The sequence below is a fragment of the Ursus americanus genome, chromosome 7 (assembly GCF_024610735.1).
Source record: "Ursus americanus isolate L20-20 chromosome 7, mUrsAme1.1.p, whole genome shotgun sequence".
NCBI classification, from domain to species: domain Eukaryota; kingdom Metazoa; phylum Chordata; class Mammalia; order Carnivora; family Ursidae; genus Ursus; species Ursus americanus.
Window position 1 is genome coordinate 70,361,945 of NC_142133.1, and position 22,984 is coordinate 70,384,928.

Below are 22,984 nucleotides of genomic sequence, written 5' to 3' on the forward strand. Positions count from 1 at the left end.
GGTAGAAATGAGAGCCGATAGTATCTATTATAATTAAAAATACTTACTACCTTTGACACAGCAATTTCAAAATGCTGGGACTCTAGCCCATGAAAAGAAAAGCAGTAATGTGTGAAGATATATACATAACGGTGTTTATTTCAGTGTTGTTCCTGTGGGGAAAAAAAAATCCAGAAAGAAAGTGAATCCCATCAAATAGGGGAATGTCTGAAGCAATTGCATATAACCATAAAATGAGAAAGTTCTATAGCTTTTTAAAAAGTCTGCTGGAGCTATACCAAATAAGCCAAAGGATTTCTGTGGAGTGTAATTGAGAAAAGCAAGATAGAAAACAAAAAAAAAAGATGTGGAAAACACAATGTCGTCTGTATAAAACAAGCAATGAAAAAGTCTTTATGTGCAAATGTTCCCACCTCCGCATGTCTAGACGGGATTGCCTGAGTGTGGAGATAGAAATGGAAAACCCAGTGGGTTGTTCTGTGAGGAACATGACAGCAGAGCCTGGTGTGGGTAGAAAACAGAGTGGGGATGCATGAGGCAAGCAAAACAGGTAGAGAAGTAAAAGAATGCCAAAATCATACACATATTTGTATACATATACATATGTATACACATATATGTACATTTATATAGACACATATATGTACGTTTATAAAGAAAAGATGGGGGGGGGAAAACAGTAGGTAAAAGGGAGGCTGCAGAGCTACCCAGCTTACATGCAACAAGCTCACAGCGGAGAAAGGACACGCCTGTGACCTCACTCTCTCTGCAACAGGTACGAGCTCAGGCTGGCCATTCCTGAAGGGAAGCAAGTTTCACTTTACCCAGAGAAGGAAGAGCCTAAACATATCCTGAACATCAAGAGAGGTATCATTTCTGCCCTCCTGGTTCCCCCGGAGACAGAAGAGGCTAAACAAGTGTTGTTTCTGGTGAGAATTCAGAAAGTTGATAACACTGGCCCTTTGAACTCACCTTCGCATATTTGAGCTGGGTCCCACTGTGTATATAAAGTGGATTATTGACTTAGCTACATGGCTAGTTACAGGAGGCTCTGAACTGGTGTGAAGTGCCGGTACCCAAGGCTCTCCCTGTCCCCTGAGCTCACTGATGGAGCTTCTGGAGCAGGTTAGCCTAATTTTAAAGCAGTATTTGAGGAGTCCTGACCACCCTACTCTTTTGTTTGATTTTTTTTGTATCCCACGAGGTATAACATGGTAAAGCTAGTGTGTATTGTAAACACGGAAAATAATTGAATCTGTTGCCAGCCTCTCTCAAGAATTTCAAGTTTTGATCTAAGAGAGAATTCAATTTACTGGAGTCCCATGAACATTTCTGAGCCCTTACTGTGTTCTAAGTTCTATACTCTACTACACTTGGAGAATACAGAAATGCGTCCTGAAGAAACCTTTCCTCAGAGGTCTCGGGATCTGGGGAGAGAACCAAGACACACTGAACACAAGGCAGACTGGAATCCATACTGTAAATGAGCAATAGAGAAAATCCTCTGAGAGCACAGAATACAGAGTCAGAGTCGCCTGGGTCCTAGGAGGCCAGGCTGGTGTGCCTCAGAACCAGAACCACCGTTAATGGGCCTTCTCACTCCACCTCTGGCCAGCCAGGCAGCAGCAATGCCCATCCTCTGCCTAGGAGGAAGAAAGTCCCTTCCCAGCCATGTTGCTCCTGCCTTTTCTCCCAGGCTCCTTTCCCAGCCCCTCTAAAGCACCCAAGGCTGTTTTCCCACATTGAATACACCTGTTGTATCTTCTCCTTCCATAGGATACTGTGTATGGAAATTGTTCCAGTGACTTAACTGTTGAAACAAAGGAGGCAAATGTGGCAACAGGAATATCCATTGAAAGGGACCTGGAGAACTGTGATCACTTCAAGCCCATTAGCACAGGAGTTAGCCCACTTGCTTTGATCAAAGGCATGGTAAGTTTCACATCCACATTGCTCCTTGTACTGAGCACTGTTCTCTTGGTTATTAAAATTCTGGAATGTTAGAGCTGGTAGGGATTTTAGGGAAGAACCAACCTAGCCTCATCTTCATCTAGACTATAACAGGAAACTGAGGACTGGACCAGGAAAGGACTGCCCAAGGCCACATGGCCTGTTATTAATTGAGCCAAGACTAGAATCATGTTCCTGACTCCCTGGTCCAGAGCTCTGTCCTTCTTGCTATCATTCTGTTGCTGGCACCAAACCTTCCACCATCACTGGAAAGTAAAGACTGTCCATCCCTGAAACGGTTCTGGGGCTCAATGGAGGACAGCAAAGCCATCTACTGCTCTTTCCTGTAAGAGGGCTGGATGTTGCCAGTTCCAGGTATCCGACCTCTGAAGAAGTCCCAAGACCTGTGTTCTGCTCTCCTCTCCCTCAATCCCATGAAGTGACAGTACCAAGAGCATTTCAGTGTCCTGTCCTTTCATCCCATGCATGACCCTGATCAATGCCTGGCCTCTCTGCCTCCTGCCTAGGCCAGCCCTTTAGTATTAGCCTTCTCTCCTGTCACCTCAACAGGGATCATGTAACACCATATTACCAGAGCTCGCCCAATGCCTTGTAATCTTCTGGGGCATGAATCACAGCTTATCTCAATAAACAGGAAGGACTTGAGTAATCACTGCCATGTTTGGCAATGTTCCTGTTCATTGTCCTTGAGGCCGAAAATATGGTATCTGACGACCACAAGGGTCATAATCAGAAGAGGCCAAGGCACAGCTTATGTGTCTTTTCTGAGCACTTGCTGTGTGCTCAGCCCCACTCTGGGCACCACTGGGGGTCAGAGACAGTGGCAGATAAACCATGGACCTTCCCCTTGTACTTACAGTCTAATCGAGGAGCAAGGTTCCTACACATGCCAATAAAGGACAATAAATGGCATACTTGATAAAGTTATACACTGAGCAGTGCAAACAAGCAATCCTAGCCTGACCAGGAAGGAGAAAGCACTATTCACATATTTCATTGGACAAAGCTGGTAGTAGATCCGCTTAGAAGGAATGGTGGGTGAGCATCCATCAGTCTAGCCTCAAAGATTTATGGAGATTGTGGAACATGAACCTGAAAGATACAAAGGATGTGAGAGTGGAAGAGAGACATAAGGACAGACTTCTAGGCAAAGAAAACTTAAGAAGCAATATAAAGTGTCAATGTGTGGGGGGTGGGTATATGTACAATACCAGGTTATACACACTTTGTGCAGGATGAGAGGTCCATCGGGGTGGAATAAGAAGAGTCTACAGCTTGACTCAGCTTTGGGTATGCTGAGTTATTGCATCCCTTTGTCTAAATGTCAAGTGCCAAGTTCCCTTCTTTAACTGAGCTTATCTAGTGATGCAGAACTGCCATCTCCCATCTTCCTTGAAGGAAAATGCCCATGGCCGAAGGATCAGGTTCAAGCCCCAGGAACTGATCAAAGTGCTTTTTCCAATCTCATTTACAGCTCCACCCCTTTTCAACTCTGATTAGCAGTAACCAGTCCTGCCAGTACACTCTGGACCCCAAGAATAAGCATGTGTCAGAAGCCATCTGCAAGGAACAACACGTGCTCCTGCCTTTCTCCACCAAGTAGGTCACCTTTGGTACCCTGATTCATCATTTATGGGGTTGATGTGAGATGAATGCTTCTCAATGCCCTGTTCTAGGCAAGGCTGTGCCTGGAGGAGGCCATGAGGAGGTACAAAGCAGAGCCCATCCCTTTCTCCATTTTCAAGCTAACAGACAATTCAGCAGGAAAATCTTAGGCATACAAAACAATTTGAGATCAGCAAAAGATATCTGAGACCCTGACTTTAAGGGTTATGGATGAGGAAAAGCCAGGGATCATCGCAGGCTGCCCTGGTTAAAAAGGCTTTATGGAAGATTTGGGGTTGGGACCAGAGACTTGTATATCCCAATCCATTTTGAAACCTGATCCATCAACTAGTGTTTACTGATTAATTGTTCTATCCTTGGCATTGTGCTGAGGGAGATACATGGGAATTTCAAGGCACAGTGTTAGGCCCTACCCTCTGGGCACTCCAGACTGGTGAAAGGTGTAAGGTACAGATAGATGTCCCTCTGATGGAAAGACAGCTAGCATGACCAGGAGGAGGTGGAAAGGGTGTTCACTGGCAGGGAAGGAGGTTAAGGAGGCTGGATTTAATGGTTTGAAAGGTAGGCAGGATTTGGGTAGAAGTGGAGAAGGAAGCATTCAACGTGAAAAGAATAGTACACTCTAGGGAGATGGCCATCCATGACATAATGTGCTTCCCTTGTCACCAGGCATAAGCATGCGATGATGGCACAAGTTACACAGACTTTGAAACTTGAAGACACACCTAAGATCAACAGCCGCTTCTTTGATGAAGGTAAGATTTTATATGCACATAGTTGCCAGGGCTGGGAAATTTGCCCAAGACACACCATGTATCATGGCTAGGAAATGTCTGCTGTCCGACGAGTCAAGTGGGCTTTGACGCTCTGTCTATGGGCTGCTCTAGTGAGAAAGCACGTCCCTTTCAAAATGTCAAGTGCCAGTGGGATAAAGGAAAAGGAGAAGTGTCCCAAAGCTACCTAGGTTTTTGTAAATAGGAAATTGGCCTCCTAAGTCTACCTTTGGTACATCTGACAACCTTATACACCCTATAATAGGCCTGGGACCTGGACGAGGTGGGGGAAGTGGGAGAGGCCCTTTGGGGTCAGGAATCAGTCTTTAGAGCAGGAAGAAATCTTAATGATCTCTGTTCCAGACCTAACCCTGCGTTTGTCTTATATTTAAATCTGTCTTATGCATTCCCTCATTTTTCTCAGCAACCTGTGATGTCAGGTGGTAGCCATGTGTGCTTTTATACCCATTCTACAGAGGGGAAAATGACACACAGAGAGGCTTGTGATATATCCAAGGTCTGAATATTGGAAGTAGTGCAAAATCAACCCTCGGGTCTATTCTAAGCCAGGACTCTTTCCATTGTACCACATTTCCCCCATTACTCCCCCACATTTCCCACATTAACCCCTGTCCTGCATAGGTCAGAGCAGAGTGATGGAAGAGACACAGAAGGGTCTTCCCCCCATAAGCTGTTATAGATCCCATTGGAAAAAACGGCAGGCGAGCATTAATGGGTCTAGCCTCAGCCATGGCCGTGTCAGTGGCAACCCTTCTTCTAGTTCCTTCCAGCAAAGAAGTAATCTGATATCAGATTCAAACAGCCTGTTCAGAGAGATCTTAGGCAAGGTGAGTTGCTCATCTCTGGGTCTCAGTTCCCTTATCTTTAAATTGAGGAATAACAGCAAACCCGTAAGGATAGTGTGATGACTCAGTAAAAACACTGAAGTCAGGTACATAACAGGCGTTGAGTATAGGATAGCTTTCTTTCCTTCTTTGCTGACACCTCCCTAATTTCCAGTTTTCAGTAGACCCGGGGGTGGTTGAAAGGTAGAGGTAAGCAAGAATCCCTTTGACACTTTTCCCCTCCAGGTACCGAGGAGGTGGGTCTCGCCTTTGAGAGCACCAAATCCGCATCAGCTCCAAAGCAGGCCGAGGCCATCGTGAAGACTATCCAGGAGCTTCAAACATTACGTGTCTCTGAGAAGAATGCCCAGAGAGCTAACCTCTTCAATAAGCTGGTCACTGAGCTGAGGAGTCTCAACAATGAGGCATTCACATCCCTCTTGCCAAAGCTGGTCGAGGTGTCCAGGTATTTCTTGAATGGTTGCAACTATATCTTTTGTCTGACCTATGGTAGGTGGCTGAACTTTCAAACCTTGCCCAAGCAGAAAATTTCAGAGGCCACTGAAGTATCAATCTAGTTATTCCACTAGTATATCAGTTAATGTTTGCCGGATAGAGAAATATCAACTAATATGCTTAGAGTTCCATGGGCCACACACACACACACACACACACACACACACACACACACACACTGTGTTCAAGACAGATATGCATTTGTGTGTCAAAATGGGAAGGAGGAAATATTTCCCACATTTTGCTGGGTATCTTCTAATTCTTCTTCCTATTGTGAGTACCTTGAAAAGTTTGAGAGAAAAAGAAGTCTGTGTCCTCTAGAAGCCTAGGCTAGTGGAGAGAGAACTCAGGCAAACAAAGTGATGCTGTGATTTCTCTATACTTCAAGGCACTGGCTCTAACTGCTGGGAAGGTTAGAGGAGGGACTAAGGACCAGTGTTTGCCTGGCATGGTCTATGTTCTGAACAAAGGACAGTGGTAACAGTCCTCTTTTGGTGATAAATCTAGAGTCCTTTTGGACTTTCCTCTGTGGTGCTTCTCCAGTGGACAGTGCTTGTAGGGAAGGCTTCCCTGTTCCAGGGATCTGAGTTGGATTTTGAAAGATGGTCAGATTTGCAGAAGGAACACAAGAAATCAGGGCACTCCTATCAGAGGGAGCACCATGGGCCAAGGATATGGGAGCTGCTTGAAGGTGATCTGTGTAACATTTTCTGCTCTTTCCTTCCCAGCCCCATCACCTTGCAAGCCTTGATTCAGTGTGGACAGCCCCAGTGTTACACTCACATCCTGCAGTGGCTGAGAAGTGAGAAGGCCAGTCCCCTCCTGATAGATGTTGTGACGTACCTGGCGGCCCTGATGCCAGAGCCCTCAGCCGAGAGGCTGCGAGAGATCTTCAGCACAGCAAAGGAGCAGCAGAGCCGGGCCACTTTATATGCTCTGAGTCACGTGGTCAACAAGTGAGTTTCACTTTGGTTCTCCTTGTAGGAGCTGAGGAAGAACCCACATCTCTGTACTAAGATTATACCACACCCACCACTTTCAGACCCTCCTGCATACTCATTTTTTCCACTAGCCATTTTGAGAGCAAAGACTTTGAAATAAGAAATCTTCACACACAAGTTTGTGTTTTAAAGTAAACTTAGCTTTACTTGCTGAGTCCTAACTCTTATTCTGTAGCTATCATAAGGCAAACCCTGTGGTGACCCAGGACCTGTTGGATATTGCTGATTACCTGTTGGAACAGATTCGTGATGACTGCACTGGGAACAAAGATCACACCTACTTGATTCTGAGGGTACTTTCAGTCTTTTGTAAGATATGCATTGTTTCAGAAGCATTTTCCTGGACACCCCCACTTCTCCTTCTGCACCTGATTTGCCCTTGTTTCTTTTCCATGCAGGTCATTGGGAATATTGGCAGAACCATGGAGACAGTAACCCCAAGACTCACATCTTCAATCCTGAAATGTATCAAAAGTACAGAGCCATCCCTACTGATTCAGAAGGCTGCCATCCAGGCCCTGCGGAAAATGGAACTTAAAGATGAGGTGAAGTCCACAGAGGAAGTCTGAATGTAAAAAGTTTATTCAGATTAACAAGGACTTGGAGTGAGATTCTAAATCTCATCATTCTACTACTTTCTAATTGCCATTTTCAACAAGCCTATTGACTATCTAGCAGTATGTGGTCAAGAGAGAAATACTGGGCCATGCTGCTACTCCAGCCTCAGAATATGAGCTTTTAGCTATATGCTGTCACCCTACCAGACCAACCATCACTCTCATCTTAGGAAAACATGCCTGATTTCCCCAGTCTTCCCAAACTGGGATAGTCAACCTGGCCCTATCTTGGGTGCAAATGACTCCAGAGCTTTGGAAAATGCCTTATTTATTCACCCCAAACTCTCACTATCCCTTCCCCCCTTCATCCCCACATTGAAATAATTTATGTTAAAACAAGTTTATTTTCACTTAGAGTAGCAGATCTTCCTCAAGTCACAACTTGAGTATGTTAATGCAGTTGAATGTAACATGCATCTGATAAGAGTCTTCTGAGACGCTTTCTTGAGCTGGTTGTTCTGAGGGGCAATGGTGAGAAGATACTGTACCAGCATTTGAAAAGCTTTCAGAAAGAAATTTGACTTGCCTGTAGTAAACCACCAGCAGACCACACCAGCGTTTGCCAGGCATGCTCTGTATTCTGACCAAAGGACAGTGGTAACAGTCTCCTTTTTTGGCTACAGGTCCGGGAAGTCCTTCTTCAGGTTTTCCTCAGTGATGCCTCTCCAGGGGATAAGCGACTGGCTGCCTATCTCATGCTGATGAGGGACCCTTCCCAGTCAGATATGAAACAAATCATCCAGCTTCTCCCACGGGAACAGAATGAGCAAGTGAAGAACTTTGTGGCTTCCCACATCGCCAACATCTTAAACTCAGAAGAATTGCATATCAAAAAGTAAGTAAGCCCCCATCTGCCACAAAGGGCAAAGAGTAACACTCCCCCCACATTCCTAAAGGCCACTGCCTGCCCTTTATGGAGTATTCTTCCTTCTGGGTAACATGCACGCAAAAATGCAGCAGACCTGAGCCAAGCTCTTGAGCAAATGAAATCCAGATCATTTGATAGCAATTGGCAATCCATATTTCCTTGGGGTGAGAGAGACAGTGGATTCATGACATGACATGTAAGCTTAAAATATACTCCTTCTTTCCATCTAGCTTGAAAAAGTTAGTGGAAGAAGCTCTGAAAGGATCTCAACTCCCAACCATCCTGGACTTCTCAAAATTTTCCCGGAACTATCACCTTTCCAAATCTGTTTCCCTTCCATCGCTTGACCCCATCTCAGCCAAAATCGAGGGAAATCTTATATTTGATCCAAATAATTACCTTCCTAAAGAAAGCATGCTGAAAACAACCCTCAATGTCTTTGGATTTGCTCCAGCGGACCTCTTTGAGGTATGTGTAAGAGTAAGAAGAGGCTCAGGTCCTCTCTCCCGTTCTGTACAAGACCATAAATAGAGAGTCAAGGGAGCCGTGAGCCAGCCTGGAGAGGAGCTACAATCGGGTAGCTCATTCCTACCATCAGTTTGAGGGCTTCTTCATTCCCTCCTCCCTCGCCCTCCTGCCTTCTAGCTAAAGGTCACCTGAAGCATGACTCTGTGGTATTAATGGAAATGTAGATGTCTCAGAAAAGCCCTTAGAACCAAAATCCTACAAAACGCATGGGTTGTGGAATCAGACTGATCTGGTTCAAACCCCAAATTCATTCCCAATCTGAATCTCTCGCTTAATTGTTTATCCTCTCTGACCTTAGCCTCTTCTGGAAAAGGACAAAAAATAAGTTCTGCCTTTCAAGATTCTAGTAAGATTTAAATAAGACCACTCTTGTGGTGGCTAAGCTCAAGTCCTACCCCATAGTATTCATTAAATACTTAATTAAATGGACAGAAATAGAGCAATTGAAGGCTGACATACAACAAAGAAACCTGATGGCATTTTCTTGCCTGATTTTCTTTCTCAGATTGGTTTGGAAGGGAAAGGTTTTGAGCCAACATTGGAAGCTCTTTTTGGAAAGCAAGGATTTTTCCCAGACAGTGTCAATAAGGCTTTGTACTGGGTTGATGACCAAGTTCCTGATCATGTCTCCAAGGTCTTGGTTGACCACTTCGGCTACACCAAAGATGATAAACGTGAGCAGGTATGTTTTTATTAAGAAAAGCTTTGGATTTCAGTGCAAAAACATTTTTCTCCAAGCGTAGAAGTCATCAAGGAGCTATCTAGCTGAAGTGACAATTATGGCTATTATTAACCAGTCCTGTAAGGGTAAAGACTAGTGTCCTCTGCAGTTATAAGCCTCCTGGAGATTGAATGTGCCCAGGAACCAGATTCATTAGAGGCACTCTTCCATAATGATTAACAGTGTAAACTCTGGGGCATGGGTTTGAATTCTGACCTTATGATCTTCAAACCGCACACCTGGGAAAGCTGCCTGATACTCTGTTTCTACATCCCCCAGGTGCTAATAATCCATACCTCACTGGGTTGTTTAAAGACTACATGAAATAAAGTATGTAAAATGCTAAGCAGAGTGCCTCACTGGTACATTGTTCAATAAGCAGATATTATTGTAATTTTGAATTCATATTTTCATTATTAACTGCTTTCTTTGGCTCTTACTCATATAGTGGGTAACCCCAGTTAAGGAGTAAAAAATAGACTGTATAATCTGGAGCTTCTTATTCTTTAATTTTTTGCTACTCCAAGTGTGATTCAGTCATTGGCTCACATCAGAGTTTGTTAGAAATGCAGGTTCTGAGGTCCCACTGGGATCTACTGCGTCAGAACCTGCATCTTAATGATATTCCCTAGGTGACCTGTATGTACATTTCAGTTTGAAAAGCAGGGCAATAATTTACTCCTAGATGCTCACAGATGGCCCCACCTCCACCTTCTAATTTACACACCTCCACATGAGGCTGAGGGTCTTTGCTCTGTTTGGGTCTGCCAATCACTCATTTCTTTCACATGTTTAAGCATCAGCCTATGGAGTTCTTCTCATCTCTAAGAACTTGTCTAGGATAGGGTGTTTTTCAAGCTTTTGGCCAATTTATATAGCAGCTTCATTTTCTCAAGAAACCTCTAGTATTCATCCCTCATCAAATGAGAAAGGGGTAATCAGGGGAGAGGTGAAGGACAGACAATCGTCTGCTCTTGGAGAGCCCTAGGACTCCTGGCATCCTGGAGAACAGAGGTCCCTCTTACTATGCCTACATTCAAGTTAAGAACAGCATCAAGCACCCACTATCCCTGATAAGAACTCAGTTTCCTCTTTTCATCTCAATTTGGGGGAGCTATCTATCTTTCAGTAAAAGTTGGGAGTGATTTCAGTGGCTTCTCTATATGCCCACCTGTGTACTTGTGTTTAGCCCATCATGGCTGCAGCAGATGGGCCCTACATCAGGACTCTAATGGTGTTTGACAATGCTGATATCTCATTAGACACTTTGTCATTAAAATCCCAGGACATGGTCAATGGAATTATGCTCAATGTTGAGAGGCTGATCAAAGATTTGAAATCCAGAGAATTCCCAGAAGCCAGAGCCTACCTCCACATCCTGGGAGAGGAGCTTGGCTTTGTCAGGCTCCATGACCTCCAGCTCCTGGGAAAGCTGCTGCTGAATGGTGTTCGCACTCTTCCCGGTATCCCCCAGATGGTAAGTGGGCCAAGCGCCATCTTGGCAATGAGATTAGACCATGCCCTTTTTAGATCTCCCAGACTTCTTAAGATCCTGTCTCACAAACCAGAGAAAGTACTTGTACTTCCTTCATAGAAGCAGGTTTGCCTTGAATTTCAGAGAGGATGATTCGTGGATTGCAAAAAAATGGTAACATTTAGAAATTAGGTCTTTGGTAATATTACGTGTATCTTTTAAGGGCATCCATTTGTTCATCTGGAAAACAGTATTAAGTGTATCTCCCTGTATCTATGCTACAAGTTCCTTATATCTATGCTACAATGATTATGAAAGGATGTATTTGACAAACTGTAATCCACTACCTAAATAGGAGCTATAGTTTCCATCATTATTAATTTATTAATAAAGGAGAAAATATCCAAATATATTCCCTGGTATTTGATAAATAATAATATTGGCTTTAAGAAACTAGATTTCAAGTTATTTTCTAAAAATGTTATTAAAAAAACCCAATGCATACTAATATGTCCATCTCAATAGCTTGTTTTTTTTAAAATGGTTTTGGGGTGCCTGTGTGGCTCAGTTGGTTAAGTGGCTGACTCTTGGTTTCAGCTCAGGTCATGATCTCATGGTCCTGGGATAAAGCCCTCAGTCAGGCTCTGCGTTCAGCAATGAGTCGGCTTGTCCCTCTCCCTCTGCCCCTCCCCCCCAAAATAAATAAATCAATCTTTTAAAAACGTGGTTTTATCATAATAGATTATATTTAAGTAAACCTTCATTTCCATTTAGACTCCAAATAACTGGAATGAATCCATGCCATCCAAGGCTGCTTAAAGCTCATAAAGCTCTGAGGCACAGCAATATTCTTAAGTGACTCTCGACCCCTAGATCAAAATGACATGGTATCTGTCTGGGGCAATTTCTTATACCCCGATCTGTTGAAACCAGTAATCATGCATTTTATCAAATACTCAGCTAATCAAAATTCGATAGTCTGTTCCTTTCTGGATAAAGAAGAACAATTATCGTCTAATATGTGGGAGGTTGCATTTCACAAATCCCACTTTGGTGACTCCTACTTGTAGTTACTGCCCTCTGTTGGATCTATAGATTGGAGAGGCCATCAAGAAAGGCTCAATGAGTGACTTGTTTCTTCACTACATCTTCATGGACAACACCTTTGAACTGCCCACTGGAATTGGGTTACAACTGCAAGTCTCCTCCTCTGGAGTCATCGCTCCTGGAATCAGGGCCGGAATGAAGCTGCACACAGCCAATGTAAGACCCTGTTCACTTCTTCATTCCTTAGGTTGTTCGTTTCCTCCACGATTGGTTTCTTGTACAATTTTAAAATGTGTGTAGTTCAAGATGAAGTACATCGTCGTCCTCGCCTTATTCATTTTTACGAAAAACTTTAGGGGGGCACCTGGGTAGCGCAGTCGTTAGGCGTCTGCCTTCAGCTCAGGGCGTGATCCCGGCGTTCCGGGATCCAGCCCCACATCGGGCTCCTCCGCTGGGAGCCTGCTTCTTCCTCTCCCACTCCCCCTGCTTGTGTTCCCTCTCTCGCTGGCTGTCTATCTCTGTCAAATAAATTAAAAAAAAAAAAAAAAAAAACTTAAAAAAAAACACTTCAGGATTCCACTAGGAGGCTCCACCTTGCTAGCTCCTAGCAGTAAGGAGACAGCTGTTCTCAATAAATGAGGATTCCTATCCTCTTTTCATCCTGTTATGTTAACTTTAAGCCATTAACTCGGGCACTTCCTCGTGCGGGGTATCAGTGCAGTCTGGCTCTGAGGAACTAAGAACATGCCTTTTCTTCCTCCAAAGAAATCACAATAATGTTTCCCGAGGTGTGAGTGAGCCAGAGATGTTTGTCCAAGGATGGGGAAGGGCGGTTGATCTGACTGCACAGGGACTGAGGTATTTAATGAAGCTGAACAGTCATTCTCTGACTTACAGTCGCAGATGGAGCTGGTGACCAAGCCCTCTGTGTCCGTGGAGTTTGTGACAAACATGGGCATCATCATCCCGGACTTTTCAAGGACTATGTTCCAGATGAACACCAACCTCTTCCATGAGACAGGCCTGGAGATGCACGTTGTCTTTAAAGCTGGGCAGCTGAAGTTCATCATTCCTTCTCCAACGATGCCAGTCAAGCTGTTCAGTGGCCGGTAATTCCATCTGCCAGATCTGACTAGCCAGTGTGAGAGGGAGAGTTGAAACTGGATCTGTAGGACTTGACTGCACGAGATAATTCAGGGCCCCATGAACTCAGGGGTGTGGGGGGGAGAGAAGGTGCTGAATTAGCTACACTTAACCTAGCTTAGACTCACCAAATAATTACAATTCCATTTACTGTCCAGGTTTTACCAAATTGACATTTAGGACTTAATGTTTAATCATTTGTTATTAGGTTATGGTTTTTTGTTGTTTGTTTGTTTTGAGAATGAGGAAACACAAACTCTAGAGAAATCGTCCTTGGGAAATGAACATTGTTTTCACAGGAAAAAAACCAGAGGACATACTAATCCGTGGTAGCTAGCTCAGTGGATAGAGCATGAAAATCCTAACCTCAGGATTATGGGATGCAGCATCTATGGAGAGCTCCATTTTCAATGATATTCTTAAACATCGATTTACCTTAGTTTCTATATTTCAGGCACATTAATTTATTGATTCAAAAAGAGTAAAAATAGTATTTAAGTGCCTAATATACGAAGTACGTGGAATGAGATACGCCTGACCTCCTAGCGCTTCGTTCGCAGGAAGGACATACATGAAGCAAGCCCTAAGTGTCAAGTGCAGGCTGAGAGGAAACACCGGAGGACACGAAGTTCTGTAAGATGTAGCCTGTGGCACCCGCGGAAAGCTTTCTGAAGAAGTCAATGCTTGAGCTGATACCTGAAGGCTGTCAGAGTTATGCAGACCAAGGAGAAAGGAATGAGTGTTTCCAGGCCAAGAGAAGAGAATGACTTGAAGGAAAAAGAATAGTTCAGGAGCTGCAAGAAAGTCAAAAACTCAGTATGGCAAAGCGCACACGGGTCATGGAGGGAGGTGACAGAGGCTGGCAAAGGTCCGCCTTCTGAGCCATCGGAAGGATGTTGGACTCTTCTGAAGGCAGAGGAGTTTAAAGTGGGAGCATAAATAAAGCACGGCTGGTGCTGTAGAGGATATGCTCTGACTCCAGAGTGGGGCACGGATGGCCAGGGAGCATGACTGGAGACAAGGAGACTCGCTGGAGTCTGTCACACTCACATGCGGGTGAGAGATACTCATGGTCTGAACCAGACGAAGGCCAGGGAGGGTGCAGGAAGGAGCGAGCCTACTCCAGAAATTCTTGAGTGGAAACATGAGGATGGGTGATTGACCAGAAGCAAGGTGAGGGAGAAGACGAAGAGCGGTGGGGGTGCCTCTTGCTGGAACAGAGAGCGCAGCTGGTTTGGAGGAAGCTGACAAACTTGGTTTGGGATGTGCCACAGTTGAAGTCCTGTGAGACCGCCGGTTCAAATATCCAGCTGGTAGTGGGACCAGTGGGTCTGAGCTCAGGAAACAGGCTGGAGCTACAAATACCAGTTTGGGCGTCATCTGCAGATAGAGGTTGTTGAAGTCAAACAGCAATTGGTGCAGGGGAAGACGTGACGGACTAGGACAGAAATGTGGAAAATGTGAATGTGTGAAGCAGAAGAGGAGAAGCAGCAAAGAGTGAGAAGGAGTGGTCAGAGAGGCGGAAGAAGAGCCAGGGCTGTAAAGGGTCACAGACGCCCAAGAGAGGCCACCAAGGTGGATTGCCCCATAGGCAGCTAAAGCTGGCACTTAGGGTTCCAGCCCACCCCCAAGGCTAGCTTTTAGGGTACCCCTAAACCAAGGAAATAATACTGAGAAAAGAACGTGATATTTCAAAACAAAAGCATCCTTGGATGAAATCAGGACATTGTTGAACTTTCTTGGACTTACTAATTTTTTTAAGTACATACTTGGGAGGAGGATTCTATAGTCCTTTCAGAGGTTAGGGACTCTAAAGTCTTAATCTGGCCATAAGTGACCAGCTCTACCTAATGCCTCTGGGAGATCAAGGAAGGTAACACCTAAGAAGGTCCTTTGGAGTTTGGAGCGAGAAGGTGATTGGAGATAATGATGGAGGCAGTCCTAGAAGCACGATGGTGTGCAGATGGGTTCAGAACACAGTTCATGAGAAGCGTGTTGTAAGAGTGGAGACCACGAGGCCGACAAGTTTGTTGATTGTGAGGGAGACACAATCTTGTGAAAGAAAAGGGTGCGTGTGTGTGTGTGTGCACACACGCATGTGTGCGCACATGAAATGGGAGAGGTGTGCATGATGGGAGAGGCATGCGATGAGAGGAGTGTGCGGTGGAGGAGGCATGTGATGGAGGAGGCGTGCGATGGGGAGGTGTGCGATGAGAAGAGCGTGCAATGAGTGTGCGACAAGGGAGGTGTACGATGGGGAAGTGTGCGATGGAAGAGGCATGCAATGCGAGAGGTGTGCAAAGGGAGAGGCTTGCAATGGGAGAGGTGACTTGGACTTGTTCAATGCGGGAAAGAAGTGGAAAGAAGCCAGTAAAGTAAGAGTTTCACAGGAAGGAAGCGGCACACCTGAGTTCAGGGCCCAGTGATCCTTAGTTAACATCTGAGCCTGTTTCCCCTATAAAACAAGGAGCCCCCTACTGCCTGCTGTTCTGGGGATCACAGCAAACAAAAGTAAACAACTCAACGCAATGTCTGAAACAGAAGAGTCACGGTGTTTGTTCGCTTTGTTGACGTTTGTACTCTCCGTTGTTTCTGAGTAAATCAGATAATCTGAGGTGTGGTGTGGGCAGAGGGGACATAGAGAGCAGGTTAAGGGGGGCAAATGTTGGCACTGCGACCTGCGACCACCACTTCAACTGGTACCTTGAAGGTAACTCCAGTTTTTTCTTTCTTCACCAGTAACACAGTCCATTTCATCTCCACCACCAACACAGAAGAGGCTCCATCTCTGAAAGAGAACACGGAGGGCTGGTCGGATTGCAAGCCTCTCTTTACGGGCCTGGACTTCTGTACCTCGAGTTCTCACTACACCACCACCACCTCCCCAGAACCTGCCTCCTTCTATCCGCTGTCCCAGGACACCAGGTCAGAGTTGCTCAGTGTCCCACCCTGCTTCTGCTCACCCTCTACATTATGGCCGCTTGGCAGAGTGAAGGAACATCTGTTGTGTGTTGTAAGAGGCCCTTGCCACCTGCCTTACACGTTTGCACCATCCTTTAATCACTTAAAATCACGCGCCTCTGTCCAACACACCTGAAGGGTACTTATATTCCTACCTAAACTTTGAGTAGGACTGAGTTTCTCCATAGGTGAGGTGGGGGGGGGAGGACATTTCTGGAAGGTAAATCATGACCCCTAAAGGAAGCCTCAGCTCAAAAAATAAACCACCAAGGTGATACTAGCACTCTCCCTCCAGGGAACTAAAGCCATTGTCCGTGAGAAATATTCCTTTGAAAACATCTCTTTAGAGATGGTGTTCCCCTTTTCTCCCCTATGCATTAGATGGTGGAAGCACAGCACAGATTCCAATTTGCTCCTAATTCAGTGTCCAGGTTTCTGAGCCTCCGGACACATGAGCTGGACTTTTCCTGGAGCCCGCTGCTGTGTTCGAAGCACCAGCCATGATGGAGGGCTCCCTGTCCTCAACTCTCTCCACGTCCACTCCTTCTTCTCAGCCTTGCTGACACAACCAGCCAACTCCTGCTGTGCTTGTCCAAACACCCCGGGGTCTCCCCTGTCCTTGGGCTCTTGGAGGGACTGAAACGGATCAGAAAGGTCCTCCTTAGGGACAAGAGACGATATTAAAATCAGGACGCTATTTTGGTTGCCATGGAGGCAGAGTTGTTTTGGGGGTGGTTAACATCATCACTGAAAGCTCTAAGATTGTGCACCATATACACTGTGACACCTTTAGACTTGAACTGGAACTGAAGCCCACCGGAGAAGTAGAGCTGTATTCTGCAAGTGTAACCTACGAACTGCAGAAAGAGGCTGGAGCCTTGGTGGACACACTGACGTTTGTAACTCAGACAGAAGGCAAGTATCCAGAAAGGGCTCCTCCATCTCTGCCTCAGTCTCAGGTTCAGGACTCACAAGGAAGACTGATTAATTTAATGTATTTAATAAATATTTACTGAATGCCTGAAAAGTGTCAGGCCACTTCTAAGAGCTGAGGCTAGAACAATAAACAGTGGTGATAAAGTCTCTGTCCACATTTACAACCAACAGCCAAACAAGTAAATATTCAGAATGCCAGGTTGGTGCTGGGGAGAAAAATAGAGCATAAAGGGATCTGGGGAATGTCTAGAGTGGCAGGGAGGAGGAAGACAGTGTCATTTGACATGATGAGGGAAAGTGTCACTGGTAAAAGAGCACAAAAAAAGAGATTTGAAGGAGATAAGGGCATAAGCCATATGGAAAGAGTGTTACAGGCTGAGGGGCTCATTGGTGCAAAGGCCCTGAGGCAGCTATATGGCTGCCATGTTTGAGGAAAAGGAAAAAAGCTGGTATGACTGAAGAGGAGAGATCAGAGAGGAGAATGGTAGAAGGTGAGGTCACAGAGATAGAGGGAGGTAGGGGAAGGATGGGTTTGTAGGCCGTGGCAAGGACTTTGGCTTTTACTGTGAGTGAAATAAGAAGTCACTGGAGAGTTTTCATGATCTGATCTACGTTTATATTGGGGAAAGACTTTAGGGGAACAGGGTCAGAGAAACTTGTATATGGGATATTGCAATGATCCGGACCAGAGGTATGGGCTCTTTGGATTAGAGCTGTGGCAGAAGAGATCTAAGAAGTAGTTGGATTCTGGACATATTTTGAAGATTAAACTTCTCAGGATTTGCTGATAAGGAGGGTGTCAAGCGTAAGAGAAAAAATAGAATCAGGATGACCCTAAGCTTTTTGGCCTGAACGACGGAAGAGTGGACTTTCCCTTTACCCAGATAAAAAAGGCTGGCGGAAAAGCAGGTTTTAGGGGACAGGGAAAACATAGATGTTCACTTCAGATGATTTTTTAATGTAGGAATAGTATGTCACAAAATTAAATGAGAAAAGGGGGGAAAGGAAAAGAGAAAAGGGGGTGCATGCTGGAAAAAAAAGGTCACATACAACTTTCCAAAGGTGTAAAATGGGCACACCTGTGAATTGAAGAAAACCTAGGAATCTTGTGACAAATGAAGGCAGTTTTTGGAGAAGGGGAAGCCGGGGCTGGGGTGGCTAGGAACCAGGAAGGGTGTCACAGGTAGGAGTCACATAGAGATGTCATATCCGCCTGGCACCGAAGGCCCTCAAGCCTTTGTTGTTTCCTGACCATGCCAAGTGTTTTGCATGTCAGGCCTTTGCATTTCAGGTCCCAGTACCTGGAATGCTCTCCCCCAAAACATGGCATGGCTCAGACCTCTCTTCATTCAGGTCTCTGCCCACACATTGCCTTATCAGAGAGAACTCTAACCACCACACAGGAAGCAGCATCTCTCTATCCCTCTCTTTATTGTCTTCTTCAGTTTTACTTTTCTTCATGAAATCTAGTATCATCTGACATAAGTAATGTGCTTGTTTACTGACTGTACACCCCCCACTAGAATATAAGTTCCATGAGGGCAAGGATGCCCCAGTGCCAAGAGCAGTGCCAAATACATGACAGGCAATCAACAAATATTTGCAGACTGAACAAATGTGTAAGTTAGAAATTTAAGGTAAAATGCTAAACCGTGTCCTCATTTGAGCACATTGAATGCTTAGGATTTCTCTGCATTTTCCTCTCCTTCCTTCCTAAACATAGCTTCTGAATACACATGTCTAGATTCTCTTGTACACCCTTTTCAGGTGCAAAGCAGACCGAGGCTACTATGATGTTCAAATATAACCGGCAGAGTATGACTTTGTCCAGTGAAATCCAAATTCCAGATTTTGATGTTGACCTTGGGACAATCCTCAGAGTTAGTGATGAATCTGCTATGGAAAAAAAGTCTTACAAGCTCACTTTGGACCTTCAGAACAAGAGAATCACTGAGGTCACTCTCACTGGCCACATAAGGTATGGAAGGCTTGGGATGATCTGACCTGATGTCCTTTCTTCCTCTTTAGCTTTAAGGCTGACCAAACCAGGGTGCCCGGGTGGCTTAGTCAGTTAAGCATCCACCTTTGGCTCAGTTCATGATCCCAGGGTCCTGGGATCAAGCCCCACATGGGGTCCCCTGCTCAACGAGAAATCTGCTTCTCCCTCTACCTCCGCCTGCTGCTCTCCTTACTTGTGCTCTCTCTCTCTCAAAAAAACAAATAAATAAGTCTTTTTTAAAAAATTGGAAAAAAAAAAAAAGAAAGAAAGAAAGGCTGACCAAACTAGGGGTATCTCCAGTCTGTGGTCCAAAGGGCAGATAGAGCCCCCAATATTCAGACCCTCTGCACAGTTGGCTCTTCCCACCATTCACTTACTGTTTTCATCAGGCACTGTACTAGGTGCTCTAAAGGAATTATCTCAGTTCTCATAATAAACTGCAACATAGATACGAGTTTCCCTGTTTTATAGAAAGAAAATGGTAGCTCGGAGGGGTTAAATAATTTGGCCAAAGCAGTAGAGCTAGTAAATGGTACAGTTTTTTACAGAATTTTACAGTTTATTACAGAATTTTAACAGTTTTTGGAAATCATTTCTTCCTCCCATACCTCCCTGGAAAGTCCTGAATTGGTGCCACAGTTGGCTTCAGAAGTTAATGAGCTCATTTTCGGAGCCATTCACATATCTAATTTTTGTCACCACAAATGACACTTCTTTTTTTTAACATTTTTAAAAGATGACATTTATTTTTTAATAAGAATTTTTTATTATGTTATTCATCATACAGTACATCCTTAGTTTTTGATGTAATGTTCCATGATTCATTGTTTGCGTATAACACCCAGTGCTCCATGCAATACGTGCCCTCCTTAATACCCATCACCGGCCTATCCCATTCCCCCACCCCCCTCCCCTCTGAAGCCCTCAGTTTGTTTCCCAGAGTCCCTAGTCTCTCGTGGTTCATTCCCTCTTCTGTTTACCCCCCCTTCATTCTTCCCTTCCTTCTCCTACTGATCTCCCTGCTACAATGGAATATTACTCAGCCATCAGAAAGAACGATTACCCAACATTTGCAGCAACATGGACGGGACTGGAGGAGATTATGCTGAGTGAAACAAATGACACTTCTGTTTGATCCTACGTATCTCCTTGGAATGGATAGTCATCAATGTCAAATGATTTTCTTTTCAATAGCTATGACAGAAGGGAAGAAGGCAAAATCAAAGGTGTTATTTCCATACCCCGTCTGCAAGCAGAAGCCAGAAGTGAAATCCTCACCCAGTGGTCTCCCACAAAACTCCTCCTCCTAATGGACTCATCCGCTACAGCTTATGGCTCGACAATCTCCAAGAAGCTGGTATGGCGTTATGGTATGTACGTCCTCTCCCCGTGCATGCTTCCAAGAGCAATGTGGACGTGAGTGCAGTGTTGAGAGCCACGGGTTAGGGGCTGACCTGGTACTATGGATGACTATTTCACATGTGTACTTTCAGATGAAGAGAAGATTGAATTTGAATGGAACACAGGCACCAACGTGGATACCAAAAAAGCAGCTTCTAATTTCCCCATGGATTTCTCTGATTATCCTAAAAGCTTGCACATGTATGCCAATAGTCTCTTGGATCACCCAGTTCCTCAAACAGACATGACTTTCCGGCACATGGGTTCCAAATTAATAGTTGTAAGTACAAATCAGTCAGTCGATAAATACATGGCCATAAGGACTAATTACATACTCAACCCTGAGTTAGGTGAAAGAGAGTATCCAAGATGGATAAGGTATGCTTCCCACCCCAGGGAATTCCTGGGGAGCAAACAAACATTCATGCATGGTTAGTTACCCAGCTATGCAAGGCTGTATGTGATAAATACCGAATAAATACTACTAAGCAAGAAAGTTTACTGTGCCTGGAATTTCAAAGGAAGCTTCAAGACCCTGGCTAGGAGTTTGACTATGTTATATATTCTTTTTATGAAATACAGGAAGAGATCAATGACTAGCATCCCAAATTCATGATTTTCTGTGATTTCTTTTCAATTTGCAGTGCATCATTCTGCTTAATGATTGACCTGTCAAGTATAGATGATCGCCTGATTTAATTGTACTTTGAGACCCCTCCAGACCCATGGCTCTAAAAGCTTCTTTTATTTTATAGGCAACAAACACATGGCTTCAGAAGGCATCTAGTAGTCTTCCTTATGCCCAGAATTTGCAAGATCACCTCAGTGGCCTAAAAGAATTGTACCTCCAGAAAATGGGATTACCAGACTTCCACATCCCAGAAAACCTCTTCTTGAAAAGGTAAAATAATAATAATAATAATAATTTCTTGAACCATGAAAAGTAAATGGAAGGTTTTTACTTAGCTTAATTTAGACTCTTTTTAAATTTACCTTTTTAAGGGAAATAATTGAAGCATCTTAAGGAGATTGATAACTCTCACATAAGCACAATGGCATTTTTGCATTATTGGACATGGGGTCTGAATATGAACACCAATCCAGTCAGAAAGAACCTAAGAAAGTAACTGGGGGATTCTAGTATATTCACACAAAGAGGTTTTATGCACGACAACCTGAATTTGAAAGCCATCTAGCTTTCCTCCATCATAAGTGAACTATTGTAATAGTCCACTATATGTGCATAGTACTGAAAAGATTACAAAGGGCTTTTAGGGATCCAAGGCCAGCTCTGTGAGATCAGCAGAAAGGGTACCATTATCCTCACTATACAGATAACATCACTGAGGCTTAGAGAGGCATAGACACACAACATCACCACTCAGTGGAAGCTAAAACTATAGCCCAAGATTACTGCCCCCCACACCACACTCTTTTCACATACCCAATTGTCTCATTTCAGTTTAGCAAATAAGAAGTATCAAGTGAGTCACATATGTGTAAGAGGCTACACTAGGTGCAATGAGAAGATAAAAACCAGATAAGGTGTCATCCTTCCTCCCAGGAAGAGCATGTAGGCACTGCCCACTGAACAAACTAATTATATAAGCAGAATTGCGGTGTGTTCTTTGAGATGGACATAAGGGACTGGCTCCTGGAAGGGTTTTGAATGGATTTGAGTGTTTGATGGGTAGAGGTAAAAAGCACAATTCCAGATACAGGGAGCAGCATGGGGAAAAGACGGTGTGGGTTTGGGAATGGGGCACCTGCACCACTGCTTGGAAGGTCGGAGAGCAGGGAACTTTGAGTTCTTGATGTCTGACTGTGGGGGCGTTGTCTTTGCTCTTCATTTTAGTGATGGCCGGATCAAATACACATTGAACAAGAACAGTGTGAAAATTGAGATTCCTTTGCCTTTTGGTGGAAAATCCTCCAAAGATCTAAAGATGTTAGAGACTATTCGGACACCAGACCTCAACTTCAAGTCCGTAGGATTCCACCTGCCGTCCCAGGAATTCCAAGTCCCCACTTTTACCATTCCCGAGTTGTACCAACTGCGAGTGCCTCTGTTGGGTGTTCTAGACCTCTCTACAAATATTTACAGCAATTTGTACAACTGGTCCGCCTCCTACACTGGTGGCAACACCAGCACCAACCACTTGAGCCTTCGGGCTTGGTACCACATGAAGGCTGACTCTGTGGTTGACTTGCTGTCCTACAGTGTGCAAGGTGAGCCGTGGTCAGGTAGCGGGTACACAGGGAGAATTCACTGCAGGCTCTGATGGGATAGCCTCCTCTGGGAAGAAAAAGACTTGGGTTTTCTTACTGATATTTAGAAGCCTATTCATTCATCCATTCAACTAATAGATATATTCATTAAACGTATAATATGTACCAAGCATTCTACTGGGGCAGCAACAGAGAAAGCAGACAACTAAACTGGTAATGAAAATTCAGCATAGGAGGTGCTATGATAGGATGTAATGGAAAAGTATAAGGCGCAGAGAAGCACTTGATAAGGGAACCCAATAAGATCTGTGGTGGTCAGGGAAGGCTT

At 44.5% G+C, this 22,984-nt stretch overlaps 1 protein-coding gene across 1 annotated transcript in view; it reads left to right on the forward strand.

The window, feature by feature from the left end:
- APOB (apolipoprotein B) overlaps positions 1–22,984 on the forward strand; it is a 38,378-nt gene that overhangs the window by 4,339 nt on the left and 11,055 nt on the right. The window contains exons 5-25 of the mRNA XM_045813461.2: positions 776–929; positions 1,777–1,932; positions 3,446–3,570; positions 4,267–4,352; positions 5,462–5,681; positions 6,460–6,687; positions 6,908–7,025; positions 7,131–7,277; positions 7,973–8,184; positions 8,448–8,685; positions 9,251–9,427; positions 10,752–10,943; positions 12,036–12,203; positions 12,885–13,096; positions 15,870–16,055; positions 16,885–17,006; positions 18,795–19,005; positions 20,221–20,396; positions 20,520–20,707; positions 21,183–21,328; positions 22,283–22,656. Coding sequence (XP_045669417.2) covers positions 776–929; positions 1,777–1,932; positions 3,446–3,570; positions 4,267–4,352; positions 5,462–5,681; positions 6,460–6,687; positions 6,908–7,025; positions 7,131–7,277; positions 7,973–8,184; positions 8,448–8,685; positions 9,251–9,427; positions 10,752–10,943; positions 12,036–12,203; positions 12,885–13,096; positions 15,870–16,055; positions 16,885–17,006; positions 18,795–19,005; positions 20,221–20,396; positions 20,520–20,707; positions 21,183–21,328; positions 22,283–22,656 — 3,836 coding nt within the window. The remainder of the gene's footprint in view (positions 1–775; positions 930–1,776; positions 1,933–3,445; positions 3,571–4,266; positions 4,353–5,461; positions 5,682–6,459; positions 6,688–6,907; positions 7,026–7,130; positions 7,278–7,972; positions 8,185–8,447; positions 8,686–9,250; positions 9,428–10,751; positions 10,944–12,035; positions 12,204–12,884; positions 13,097–15,869; positions 16,056–16,884; positions 17,007–18,794; positions 19,006–20,220; positions 20,397–20,519; positions 20,708–21,182; positions 21,329–22,282; positions 22,657–22,984) is intronic.